Source organism: Pristis pectinata, chromosome 7 (assembly GCF_009764475.1).
Source record: "Pristis pectinata isolate sPriPec2 chromosome 7, sPriPec2.1.pri, whole genome shotgun sequence".
Lineage (NCBI taxonomy): Eukaryota > Metazoa > Chordata > Chondrichthyes > Rhinopristiformes > Pristidae > Pristis > Pristis pectinata.
Genome location: NC_067411.1, coordinates 322748 through 336352, shown reverse-complemented (window position 1 = coordinate 336352; position 13605 = coordinate 322748). Strand labels below are relative to the sequence as shown.

At 46.4% G+C, this 13605-nt stretch overlaps 1 protein-coding gene across 2 annotated transcripts in view; it reads right to left on the bottom strand.

The window, feature by feature from the left end:
- Positions 1 to 453: 453 nt before the first annotated feature.
- Positions 454 to 13605, bottom strand: part of LOC127572500 (WD repeat-containing protein 70) — a 131408-nt gene continuing 118256 nt past the window's right edge. For both annotated transcript variants that reach the window (XM_052019853.1, XM_052019854.1), the window contains exons 17-18: positions 6652 to 6814; positions 454 to 3392 (exon numbers count right to left, since the gene is read on the bottom strand). In XM_052019853.1, coding sequence (XP_051875813.1) covers positions 3305 to 3392; positions 6652 to 6814 — 251 coding nt within the window. In that variant the 3' untranslated portion in view covers positions 454 to 3304. The remainder of the gene's footprint in view (positions 3393 to 6651; positions 6815 to 13605) is intronic.

Sequence of the window (13605 nt, the reverse complement as noted above, 5' to 3'; positions counted from 1 at the left end):
TCAGTCTGCAGATTGATCAGCATCTGCGACCAGTTTGAATTGACATCAGCAGCCAGATTCATCCACAGGAAGAGTGAGGCTATGTCCTTCAACAACTGGCCCGACCAGTCCACCATCCTCTTCACTGTCCAGTCTAACAACGTGAAGGTGCTGGAGATCTGGCTCAGAGACACCAAGGTGTATAACGAGAATTGGCTGGAGCAATCAGGCAAAATTAAACAAAAATTGGGACTGAGAGTGGCGCTCCTTCTCAATAAGTCATCAGATGTGAGATGCTCTCAGTGATGCTGTTTTTGGTGCAGCTATGCCCCATTCCCTGGCAGTCACCACAGCTATCTTCCAGTTCATTTGGGAATCCAAGAAGGAACAAGTCTGACAGGTCATGATGCACAAGACTCTGGACGAGGGCAAGAAGCATACTCAACGTCACCCTCATCCTTATGGCCACCTTGGTATTGGTATTGGTTTATTATTGTCACTTGTACCGAGGTACAGAGAAAAACTTGTCTTGCATACCGATCGTACAGGTCAATTCATTACACAGTGCAGTTACATTGAGTTAGTACAGAGTGCATTGATGTAGTACAGGTAAAAACAATAACAGTACAGAGTAAAGTGTCACAGCTACAGAGGTGTATATCTGCATCAGGATGTGCTTGGAAAAGTATGCAGGCACCAAGTGTCACTATGTGCTGAGGTTCTACCTGTCCCCAGTGTGGCGAAGGATGGGCTGACCTCATTGCAGCACAATGTCAGCTGGACATTGCTGCACTGCCTCTTCTGAAAAAGCACCACGGACCAGAAGTCGACCTGAACAGAACATCCTGCAGACACTGCAGGACAGACACGGTGGATACTGTGTGGAAGTTCCCTGAACAGACTGCCCAAACAGCAGAATGCCTCATTGCCAAAACTCACCAAGGACCAAGACCTCATTTGGCTGGCAGTGAGAGGGGCCCTCCTGATAAGAATCTCACACCCAACACCTGCTACCCTCAGGATGGCTGCGTTGAGGAATAGACAGTTGCTCACCTTATCACAGTTCATCCTGAGCAGCTGTGTAACACAGGATTCTCTGATCCATGGGCTGTTCCCAGGGATGCACACAGAGACAGACATCAAGTGCTGCTGGAAGATCATGAACTCAAGTGAAAGATGCTCTTTGGTCTGTCCAAAACTTCTTGGCTTTTCAGTACGGGACGTCCATAAGCAAATGCTGCCAATTGCCACATATCAGGCCGCAAGAGTATATACTGAGGGATGAACTGATGTTTGGTGCAGCAAATGCAAAGGCTCTGTGGGCAAGGATGGCAGTCTGCGGTCCTTCTGTCATTATCTATTGAGGGGCTAAGCCTGGGGTAAAAGTCCCTCAAACACTTGAAGTTTGTTTAATTCTGGGAGGCCACATGAGTGGCAATGGTGTTAGGTACACAATACGCAAACACTACTAACATATGAAATCGTTAACACTGTGAATGTATAGACTGAGCAACACTACAAATGTAAAACTTTCCCGCAACAATGTGAAAAGCAAAAGAAAAAAATTGGTGGGGCCCTGGTAGAGATATTTGTATCCTCTTTAATCACGGGTGAGGTACCAGAAAACTGGAGGGTGGCTGATGTTGTGCCTTTATCTAAGAAGGGCCGCAAGGACAATATAAGATAGGGAATAAGCCAGGGAACTATGGGCCGGTGAGCCTTACATCAGTGGAGGGACAGTTACTGGAAGAGATTCTGAGGGACAGGATCTATCTGCATTTGGAAAGGCAGGGACTGATCAGGGATAGTCAGCATGGCTTTGTGAGTGGGAAATTGTGTCTCATGAATTTGATTGAATTTTTTTTTTGAAGAGGTGACATTGTCTACATGGATTTTAACAAGGGCTTTGACAAGGTTCCACATGGGACACGGATCAGCTGGAAAGTTGGGCAGAGCAGTGCCAAATGTGAGGTACAAGAGATTCTGCAGATGCTGGAATCTGGAGCAACACACACAAAATGCTGGAGGAACTCAGCAGGTCAGGCAGCATCTATGGAGAGAAATAAACAGTCGACGCTTTGGGTCTCCCCTACATCGGTGAGACCTGATGTAGACTGGGTGACCGCTTCGTCGAGCACCTTCGGTTCGTCCACCACAAAAGCAAGGATCTCCTAATGACCACCCACTTCAGTTCCACATTCTACTCCCATACCAACATGTCTATCCATGGCCTCCTCGACCTCCACATTGAGACCAGACGTAGGTTGGAGGAACAACACTTCATATTTCACCTAGGTAGTCGCCAACCTGACGGCCTCAACATCGATTTCTCTAACTTCTGGTAACCCCTCCCCTCTTCTCTCCCACCTTCCTTTTTTTTCTCGTCTTCCCTCATTCCTGTGGCCCCCTTTCCTTTCCGCTTCCCTGTCCTCATGATCTGCCCATCCATTCCCTATCTCCTTCCCTTTATTCCATGGTCCACTGCCCTCTCCTACCGGATTCCTCCTTCAGCCCTTTGCCTCTTCTCCCTTTCACCTCTCAGCTTCTTACTTCTCCTCCCTCCCCCACCCTCCTACCTTTCCCCTCTCACCTGGACTCATCAATCACCTGAACTCACCCATCACCTGCCTGCACGTACTCCTCCCACAATCTTCTTATTCCGGCTTCTGCCCTCTTCCTTTCCAGTCCTGATGAAGGGTCTTGACCCAAAACATCGACTGTTTATTTCTCTCCATAGATGGTGCCTGACCTGCTGAGTTCCTTCGGCATCTTGTGTGTGTTGCTGCAAGTGAGGGGTAATGCACTTTGCGAATTCCAATTCTGGGAGGACAGAGTAAATGGCAGGGACCTTTGGAGTGTTGCTATACAGAGAGACCTTGAGGTGCAAGTTCAGTTCCCTGGAAATAGTGACACAGGCGGAAAGGGTAGTGAAGACATTTACTATGCTTACAACATTTAAAAGGCTTTTGGATGGATAGATAGACAGAAAAGGCATAGGTCCATTTCAGGTTTTATAGACTCTTTGCCAAGGGTTATTTCTGATCTCGACACAAAGAGCAAATGGAATACAACTGTCAATTGTGTCAACACAGGTTTAATTAACTGAAGACATACAGTAAAATACTGGGTAGAGACTACGACATTTGGCCGTGTCTCCTTGGGTCCTCCTCTCACCCCATTACCCCTCCCTGCAAACCCCCCTCCCTCCTGTCTTGCACAAACCTGCTGCACATTCTTCTCCCACTCCCACACAATCTCTCTCATCCACCATCACAACACAAAAATCAGGCGATGCAGTTCGTGACCAGTTCAAGGACCATTTTGTTCACAATTTCCGCTTCTTCCACTCGGGCTCATCATCCTCCAGCTCTTCCTCGGACTCCACATCTGCAAACACTGCATGTGGCTGCGTCCTGAAATCGGGAGCGAGAAAATGAGTGTAACAGAGATAAATAGACAGAAACAGAAGGACAAGGGAAGGTGGAGGTGGAGTGGCTGTGGGTGGGGGAGAAAGGCAGGATGGGAGGCAAAATGTGGGAGTGGTGAGCCAATGTTGGAGCGAGTGAGGACAGACGCAGGAGGACCAAAGGACTGTCTGAAGCAGGGGAGGTCAATGGGAGAGTTGAGATGGAGGGCTCAGGGGAGGGTAGGGTAAGGCAGAAGAGAGGTGTGGAAATAAGGGGTGAGGCAGCTGAGGGGAGACAGACATGGGGTGGGATTGGGACAAAAATTCAAGGAAGTGGGCATGTAAAAGTGAAGTGGGGGGAGATAAGGTCAACTGTGAACGGAGATGTGACAGGGCAAGGTGTAAGCAGGAGGCAGAGACAGTATGAGGGAATGAAACAATGAACACAAGAAAACGTACAAGGCCACAAAGTAACTGAGAGTTACACTGACTGCAGAGCAGCGAAGCAGATGATTCAGCACCTGGGAGGAATGCAAAGCTAAGTTGCATCTCTTTTAATGCAAGGAGTCTGACAAGCAAGGCAGATTGACTTAGAGCATTGGATATGATATTGGTGCCATCCCTGAGACATATTTGAAAGAAGGGAAGGATTGACAACTCAACATCCCAGGGTATCGAATTCAGAGATGTAAAAGAGGTGGTGGCATTGCAGTATTAGATCATAGAAAACCTACAGCACAATTCAGGCCTTTCAGCCCACAAAGCTGTGCCGAACATGTCCCTACCTTAGAAATTACTAGGCTTACCCATAGCCCTCTATCTTTCTCAGCTGCATGTACCTATCCAAAAGTCTCTTAAAAGACCCGATCGTATCCGCCTCCACCACCGTTGCCTGCAGCCCATTCCACACACTCACCAGTCTCTGAGTAAAAAACTTACCCCTGACATCTCCTCTATACCTACTCCCCAGCACCTTAAACCTATGTCCTCTTGTGGCAACCATTTCAGCCCTGGGAAAAAGCCTCTGACTATCTACCTGATCAATGCCTCTCATCATCTTATATACCTCTATCAGGTCCCCCTTCATCCTCTGTCGCTCCGAGGAGAAAAGGCTGAGTTCCCTCAACCTGCTTTCATAAGGCATGCTCCGCAATCCAGGCAGCATCCTTGTAAATCTCCTCTGCATCCTCTCTATGGCTTCCACATCCTTCCTGTAGTGAGGTGACCAGAACTGAGCACAGTACTCCAAGTGGTGTCTGACCAGTGTCCCATGGAGCTGCAACAATACCTCTCAGCTCCTAAATTCTATTCCACGACTGATGAAGGACAATACACCATATGCCTTCTTCACCCCAGAGTCAACCTGTGCAGCTGCTTTGAGCGTCCTATGGACTCGGACCCCAAGATCCCTCTGATCCTCCACACTGCCAAGAGTCTTACCATTAAGACTATACTCTACCATCATATTTGACCCACCAAAATGAACCACTTCACACTTATCTGGGTTGAATTCCATCTGCCACTTCTCAGCCCAGCTTGCATCCTATCTACGTCCCGCTGTAACCTCTGACAGTCCTCCATACTATCCACAACACCTCCATCCTTTGTGTCATCTGGAATCATACTAACCCATCCCTCCACTTCCTCATCCAGGTCATTTATAAAAATCACAAAGAGTAAGGGTCCCAGTACAGATCCCTGAGGTACACCACTGGTCACTGACCTCCATGCAGAATATGACCCTTCAACAACCACTCTTTGCCTTCTGTGGGCCAGCCAGTTCTGGATCCACACTGCAATGTCCCCTTGGATCCCATGCCTCCTTACTTTCTCAATAAGCCTTGCATGGGGTACCTTATCAAATGCCTTGCTGAAATCCATATACACTACATCTACTGCTCTCCCTTCATCAATGTGTTTAGTCATATCCTCAAAAAATTCATTCAGGCTCGTAAGGCAGGACCTGTCCTTGACAAAGCCATGCTGACTGTTCCTAATCATATTATACCTCTCCAAATGTTGTTAAGTTCTGCCTCTCAGGATCTTCTTCATTAGCTTACCAACCACTGAGGTAAGACTCACTGGTCTATAATTTCCTGGGCTATCTCTACTCCCTTTCTTGAATAAGGGAACAACATCTGCAACCCTCCAATCGTCTGGAACCTCTCCCGTCTCCATTGATGATGCAAAGATCATTGTCAGAGGCTCTGCAATCTCCTCCCTCACCTCCCACAGCAGCCTGGGGTACATCTCATGTGGTCCCGGCGACTTATGCAACTTGATGCTTTCCAAAAGTTCCAGCAACTCCTCTTTCTTAATATCTATATGCTCAAGCTTTTCAGCCTACTGCAAGTCCTCACTACAATCACCCAGATCTTTTTCCGTAGTGAATACTGATGTAAAGTATTCAGTCAGTACCTCTGCTATTTCTTCCGGATCCCTACACACTTTCTCACTGTTGCACTTGATAGGTCCTATTCTTTCATATCTTATCCTCTTGCTCTTCACATACTTGTAGAATACCTTGGGGTTTTCCTTAATCCTGCCCGCCAAGGCTTTCTCATGTCCCCTTCTTGCTCTCCTAATTTTCTTCTTAAGCTCCTTCCAGTTAGCCTTATACTTTTCCAGATCGTCGAGGAGATAGAATTATCATCACTATCTCCAAAATGTTCTCTCACAGAGCTCAGGAAACCATCATGCAGGAATAAGGGAAGATATACTTGAAGGCTCGGACTTGAAGGCTCTTAAAGTGAAGCCATTTGGATAGAGGCTAAGAACAAATAAGATAGGGTGATCACTTTGCTGGGGGTATACTACAGGCCTTCTTAACAGTCAGTGACAGATGGAGCAGATCTCAGGGAATATATGGTCAGAGCAGTTGGGGTTCCAACTTCCCAAACTTGGATGGCAAGGCGTACAGGGGGTAGAATTTTTAAAGTGTGTCCAGGTGGTTTGTTTTAGCCAATACATATAAAATCTGACTTGAGAAGGGGCAGTACTGGACCTAATCTTAGGGAATGTGGCTAGGCAAGTGGTTGAACTGTCAGTGGAAGTGTGTTTCAGAGATAGTGACCAAGTTTCAAGATGTTATGGAAAGGGCAAAAGATGAGCCACAACTTCACTAACAATAGAGCAGGCATGAGAGGCCAAGTGGTTTCCTTCCGTTTCTATTTCTTGTGTTCTTAAGTAGAAGTGAAATGAGCTAAAAATGTGGCCCCATTGATTCCCCATTCTCTCATGACCCCAGTCCAGCACCAATCACTCACTTAACATAGGCAGGAGCCACCCAGTATGGGTTCTGTTCAGCATCTTTTGCATGACGCAAGATGGCTTCACGTGGGTTACTGTCATCTGTTTTATCCAGAGCAATATTCTTCACAATGAATGATGATAATGTCCCACCATGAGTCCCAACTCGACCACCACGACCTGCAATGGAAGTCAAGTCAGCAGGAAAAATCAGACTCAAAACACCTTGACCCCAATACCTCAATGGTCACAAACTTCCCAAAAAACCACCCAACCACCCCACAAAATCCTGTTGCCTGAAATACTCCAAATCCTAACAGACATCTATATCCCAAAATAGACCAGTACCTCCAAACTACATGCATACCTCAATGCCCGTCCCAATCTCCAACATTCATGTATTCTGACAGATTCACAGCTCTGAAACACTCATACAACAGTGCCACACTCAGCCTCCACATCCTGAGATACACTCAGCCTCCACATCCCGAGATACACTCAGCCTCCACATCCCGAGATACACTCAGCCTCCACATCCCGAGATACACTCAGCCTCCACATCCCGAGATACACTCAGCCTCCACATCCCGAGATACACTCAGCCTCCACATCCCGAGATACACTCAGCCTCCACATCCCGAGATACACTCAGCCTCCACATCCCGAGATACACTCAGCCTCCAAGTCCAAACAATTTCCCGACCATCACAAACTGTGACATGACCAATCTCTCCAAAATATAATACTCACAATGCAGTACAAAGCCCTCACCACAGCCAAACCAAATGTTACAAATTACTGTTATTTATATAAAACTTGGTAAAAACAAACCAATACAATTCAGTGGCAAATTAGCAAACAAAAACTGATTTCAAAGGTGGGTGACTGAAAGCTCAGCAAAGAGGAAGGTTCTAGGAATCATTCTAAGGAGTTTGAGAGGCAGAGGGGTTTAAGCTGAAGGTGAGACCAGCCATGGTGGCAAGTAAATGTGGTGATGATCTTTGGACTAGAATTGGGAGCATAAATGTTGGTGAGGGTTGTAGTGGTGCTGGTGAGTTGGGGGAGGAGTGGTAAAACCATTGAGGGATTTGAAAACAAGGATTGTTAACATCAATGTATTGGTTAACTGGGAAACAGCACAGTCCATTGAGTAGGGGGATGCTGAGTGAACAGGACTGTGCGAGTTTGAGACAGGCGGCAAAGTTATGGATAACTTCCAAGTTTATGAAGAGGAGAATGTGGGAGGTCAGCAGGAGTGCTTGGAACGGTTGAATGTGAAGATGACAACGGCATGAATAGCAGACGACCGAGGGGGAGTGTAGAAGTGGGAGGCAATTGAGGAGTTGTGTAATGATCTGGAAATGAAAACAGGTAGTTTTACTGAGGACATGAATTTATTCTTGGTGATTCAAGTGCTCATGAAGATGCTTCTTAACTGTTGTGCATTCCAAACACTAAGTACCCACTGGGTGAAAAAAAAAATTCAAAACCTTCCTAACCTCTTACTCCTTACCTTAAACCCAAACCCACTAATTATAGATACTTCTGCTATGGAGTAAAGTTTACTGCTGCCTATCTTCTCTATGGCCCTCATAATTTTGTACACAGCTATTGGATCACCCTCAGCTCTTTCTGCTCCAAGGAAGACAAACACAGCCTATCCAGTGTCTCCTCACAAATGAGACACTCCGTCCCAGGCAACATCCTGGAAAGCCTCCTCTGCACCCTCTTCAGAGCAATCACATCCTTTCTTTACCGAGGTGACCAAAACTGCACACAATAGTCCAGGTGTGGCCTCAACAATATTTTATAAAGCTGTCCATAAACCCCCTGCAGTTTGAATCTATTGGTATTGGTTTATTATTGTCATTTGTACCGAGGTACAGTGAAAAACCGATTGTACCAATTGCATACCGATCGTACAGGTCAATTCATTACACAGTGCAGTTACACTGAGTTAGTACAGAGTGCATTGAGGTAGTACAGGTAAAAACAACAACAGAACAGAGTAAAGTGTCACAGCTACAGAGGAAGTGCAGTGCAATAAGGTGCAAGGTCACAACAAGGTAGATTGTGAGGTCAGAGTCCATCTCATTGTATAAAGGAACCGTTCAATAGTCTTATCACAGTGGGATAGAAGCTGTCCTTGAGCCTGGTGGTGTGTGCCCTCAGGCTCCTATATCTTCTGCCTGATGGGAGAGAAGAGAGAATGACCCAGGTGGGTGGGGTCTTTGATTATGCTGGCTGCTTCACCAAGGCAGCAAGAGGTAAAGACAGAGTCCATAAGACAAAGGAGCAGAAGTCGGCCATTCAGCCCATCGAGTCTGCTCCACCATTCTATCACAAGCTGATCCATTCTCCCACTTAGCCCCACTCCCTCGGCTTGTCACCATAACCTTTGATGCCCTGGCTACTCAGATACCCATCAATCACTGCCTTAAATACATCCAATGACTTTGCCTCCACAGCCGCCCGTGGCAACAAATTCCACAGATTCACCACTCTATGGCTGAAGAAATTTCTCTGCATCTCTGTTTTGAATGGGCCCCCCTTCAATCCTGAAGTCGTGCTCTCTTGTACGAGACTCCCCAACCATGGGAAACAACTTTGCCACATCTACTCTGTCCAGGCCTTTTAACATTCGAAATGTTTCTGTGAGGATCCCCCTCATTCTTCTGAACTCCAAGGAGTACAGCCCAAGAGCCGTTGAACATATGTTAACCCTTTCATTCTTGGAACCATTCTAGTAAATCTTCTCTGAATCCCCTCCAACGTCAGCACATCCTTTCTTAAATAATGAGCCCAAAACTGCACACAGTACTCCAAGTGAGCTTTTACCAATGCTTTATAGAGCCTCAACATCACATCCCTGCTCTTAGATTCGATTCCTCCAGAAATGAATGCCAACGTTGCATTTGCCTTCTTCACAACCAACTCAACCTGGAGGTTAACTTTTAGGGTATCCTGCACAAGGACCCCCAAGTCCCTTTGCATCTCTGAATTTTGAATTTTCTCCCCATTTAAATAATAGTCTGCCCATTTATTTCTTCTACCGAAGTGCATGACCATACACTTTCCAACATTGTACTTCATTTGCCACTTCTTTTCCCATTCTCCTAGTCTATCCAAGTCTCTCTGCAGACTCTCCATTTTTTCAACACTACCCGCTCCTCCACCTATCTTTGTATCATCGGCAAACTTAGCCACAAAGCCATTTATTCCATAATCCAAATTGTTGATATACAATGTAAAAAGAAGCGGCCCCAACACGGACCCCTGAGGAACACCACTGGTAACCGGCAGCCAACCAGAATGGGATCCCTTTATTCCCACTCTCTGTTTCCTGCCAATCAGCCAATGCTCTATCCATGCTTGTAACTTTCCAGTAATTCCATGGGCTCTTGTTTAGCAGCCTCATGTGCGGCACCTTGTCAAAGGCCTTCTGAAAATCCAAGTACACAACATCCACTGCATCTCCTTTGTCTAGCCTGCTTGTAATTTCCTCAAAAAATTGCAATAGGTTCGTCAGGCAGGATTTTCCTTTAAGGAAACCATGCTGAGTTTGGCCTATCTTGTCATGTGCCTCCAGGTAATTCGTAACCTCATCCTTGACAATCGACTCCAACAACTTCCCAACCACCGATTTCAGGCTAACAGGTCTATAATTTCCTTTTTGCTGCCTCGCACCCTTCTTAAATAGCAGAGTGACATTTGCAATTTTCCACTCCTCCAGAACCATGCCAGAATCTATTGATTCTTGAAAGATCATTACTAAAGCCTCCGCAATCTCTACAGCTACTTCCTTCAGAACACAAGGATGCATTCCATCTGGTCCGGGAGATTTATCTACCCTTAGACCATTCAACTTCCTGAGTACCTTCTCTGTTGTAATTGTGACTGCACACACTTCTCTTCCCTGACACCCTTGAGTGTCCGGTATACTGCTGATGTCTTCCTCAGTGAAAACTGATGCAAAATACTCATTCAGTTCCTCTGCCTTCTCCTTATCTCCCATTACAATTTCTCCAGTGTCGTTTTCTATCGGTCCCATATCTACTCTCGCCTGTCTTTTACTCTTTATATACTTGAAAAAGCTTTAGTATCCTCTTTGATATTATTTGCTAGCTTCCTTTCATAGTTCATCTTTTCCTTCCTAATGACCTTCTTAGTTGCCTTTTGTAAGTTTTTAAAAGCTTCCCAATCCTCTATCTTCCCACTAATTTTTGCTTCCTTGTATGCCCTCTCCTTTGCTTTTACTTTGGCTTTGACTTCTCTTGTCAGCCACGGTTGTGTCCTTTTACCATTCAAAAATTTCTTTTTTGGAATATATCTGTCTTGCACTTTCCTCACTTCTCGCAGAAACTCCTGCCATTTCTGCTCTGCCTTCCTGCTAGTGTCCCTTTCCAGTCAACTTTGGCCAGTTCCTCTCGCATGCCACTGTAATTTCCTTTACTCCAGCACCTCCTTCCCAGGGCACCAATGCTCAAGACGAGAGGGCATGGCTTTAAGGTTATGGGTGGGAGGTTCAGGGGAGATGTCAGGGGGAGGTTTTTCACCCAGAGTGTGGTTGGTGCATGGAATGCACTGCCTGGGGTGGTGGTAGAGGCAGATACATTGGACAGGTTCAAGAGTTTGTTGGATAGGCACATGGAGAATGTGAGATAGAGGGATATGCGGGAGGAAAGGGTTAGATTGCGTGAGGGTGGTTTGATGGACGGCACAACACGGTGGGCCAAAGGGCCTGTTTTGTGCTGTATAGTTCTATGGAAATACTGACACATCGGATTTTGGCTTCTCCTTCTCAAATTTCAAAGTGAACTCACCTTAAGCTCTCTAACCACTTCTGGTTCACTACACAATACCCAATCCAGTACAGCTGATCCCCTAGTGGGCTCAACAACAAGCTGTTCTAAAAAGGCATCTCGTGGACATTCTACAAATTCTCTCACTTGAGATCCAGTACCAACCTGATTTTCCCAATCCACTCACATGTTAAAGTCCCCTACGATTATCATAACATTGCCCTTCTGACAAGCCTTTTCTATCTCCTGTTGTAATTTGTAGTCCACATCACGGCAGCTGTTTGACAGCCTGTATATAACTGCCATCAGGGTCCTTTTACCCTTGTGATTTCTTAACTCAGCCCATAAAGATTCTACACCTTCTGATCCTATGTCACCTCTTTCTAATGATTTAATATTATTTCTTACCAGCAAAGGCACGCCACCCCCTCTGCCTACCTGCCTATCCTTCTGATACACTGTGTATCCTTGGACGTTCAGCTCCCAAAGACATCCACCCTTTAGCCATGTCTCAGTGATGGCCACAACATCATACCTGCCAATCTGTAGTTGTATTTCAAGATCATCCACCTCATTTCTATTGCTGCGTGCATTTAAGTATAATACTTTAAGTCCAGTATTTGGTACTTTTTGCTTTGATTGCACTGCAACTCATCCCACTGGTTACAAATTTGTCCCATCACCTGCCTGTCCTTCCTGTCCTCTTTACTATGTGCTCTCTTTGATTTATTACTGTTTTCCCCTTCCTCAGCCCTATCAATCCGGTTCCCATCCCCTTGCCAAATTAGTTTAAATCCTCCCTAAAAGCCCTGTTAAACCTGCCCGCTCGGATACTGGTCCCCTTCTGGTTCAGATGTAACCCATCCTTTTTGTACAGGTTATACTTCCTCCAGAAGAGATCCCAATGATCCTAGAATCTGAAGCCTTGCCCCCTGCACCAGCCTCTCAGCCACGCATTCATCTGCCTGATCCTGCTATTCCTTCCCTCGCTAGCACATGGCACAGCAGCAATCCTAAGGTTACTACCCTGGAGGTCCTGCTTCTCAGCTTCCTTCCTAACTCCCTGTATTCTCTCTTCAGGACCTCCTCCCTATTTCTACCTATGTCATTGGTACCAACATGTACCAAGGCTTCTGGCTGTTCGCCATCTCCCTTCAGAATACTCTGGACCCGATCTGAGACATCCCGTACCCTGGCACCTGGGAGGCAACACACCATGCGGGTGTCTCTATCAGGCCCACAGAATCTCCTGTCCGTTCCCCTCACTATCAAATCCCTATGACTACCGCATTCCTCTTCTCTCTCCTTCCCTTCTGCGCAACAGATCCAGGCTCAATACCAGAGACCTGGTCACTGTGGCTATCCTCTGTCAGTCCATGGAGGGGAGGCTGGTTTCTGTGATGCACTGGGCTGTGTCCACAACTCTCTGCAATTTCTTGCAGTCCTGGGCAGAGCAGTTGCAGCAGATGCTTTCTCTGGTGCATCGATAAAAGTTGGTGAGTGTCAAAGGAGATATACTGAATTTCTTTAGCTGCCTAGAGGCACCGGTGAGCTTTCTTGGCTGTGGCATCTACATGATTGGACCAGAACAGGCTATTGGTGATGTTCACTCCAAGGAACTTGAAGCTCTCAACCCACTTGACCTCAGCACCGTTGATGTAGACAGGTGCACGTACACCGTCCCCTTTCCTGAAGTGAATGACCAGCTCTTTTGCTGACATTGAGGGAAAGGCTGTTGTCATGACACCATATCACTAAGCTCTCTATCTCCTTCCTGTACCCCGACTCATCATTATTTGAGATATGGCCTACTACGGTGGAATCATCTGCAAACTTGCAGATGGAGTTAGAGCAGAATCTGGCCACACAGTCATGAGTATATAGGGAGCAGAGCAGAGGGCTGAGAATAATCGTGCTGGAGGTATTGCTGCCTATCCTCACTGATTGCAGTCTGTTGGTCAGAAAGTCAAGGATCCAGTTACAGAGGGAGGTGTTGAGTCCCAGGTCTTGGAGTTTGGTGATGAGTTTGCTTGGAATTATAGTATTGAAGACGGAGCTATAGTCAATAAACAATAGTCTAACGTATGTGCCTTTACTGTCCAGATGCCCCAGAGCTAAATGTAGGGAAAGGGAGATGGCGTCCACTGTAGACCTGTTTCGGTGACGCTA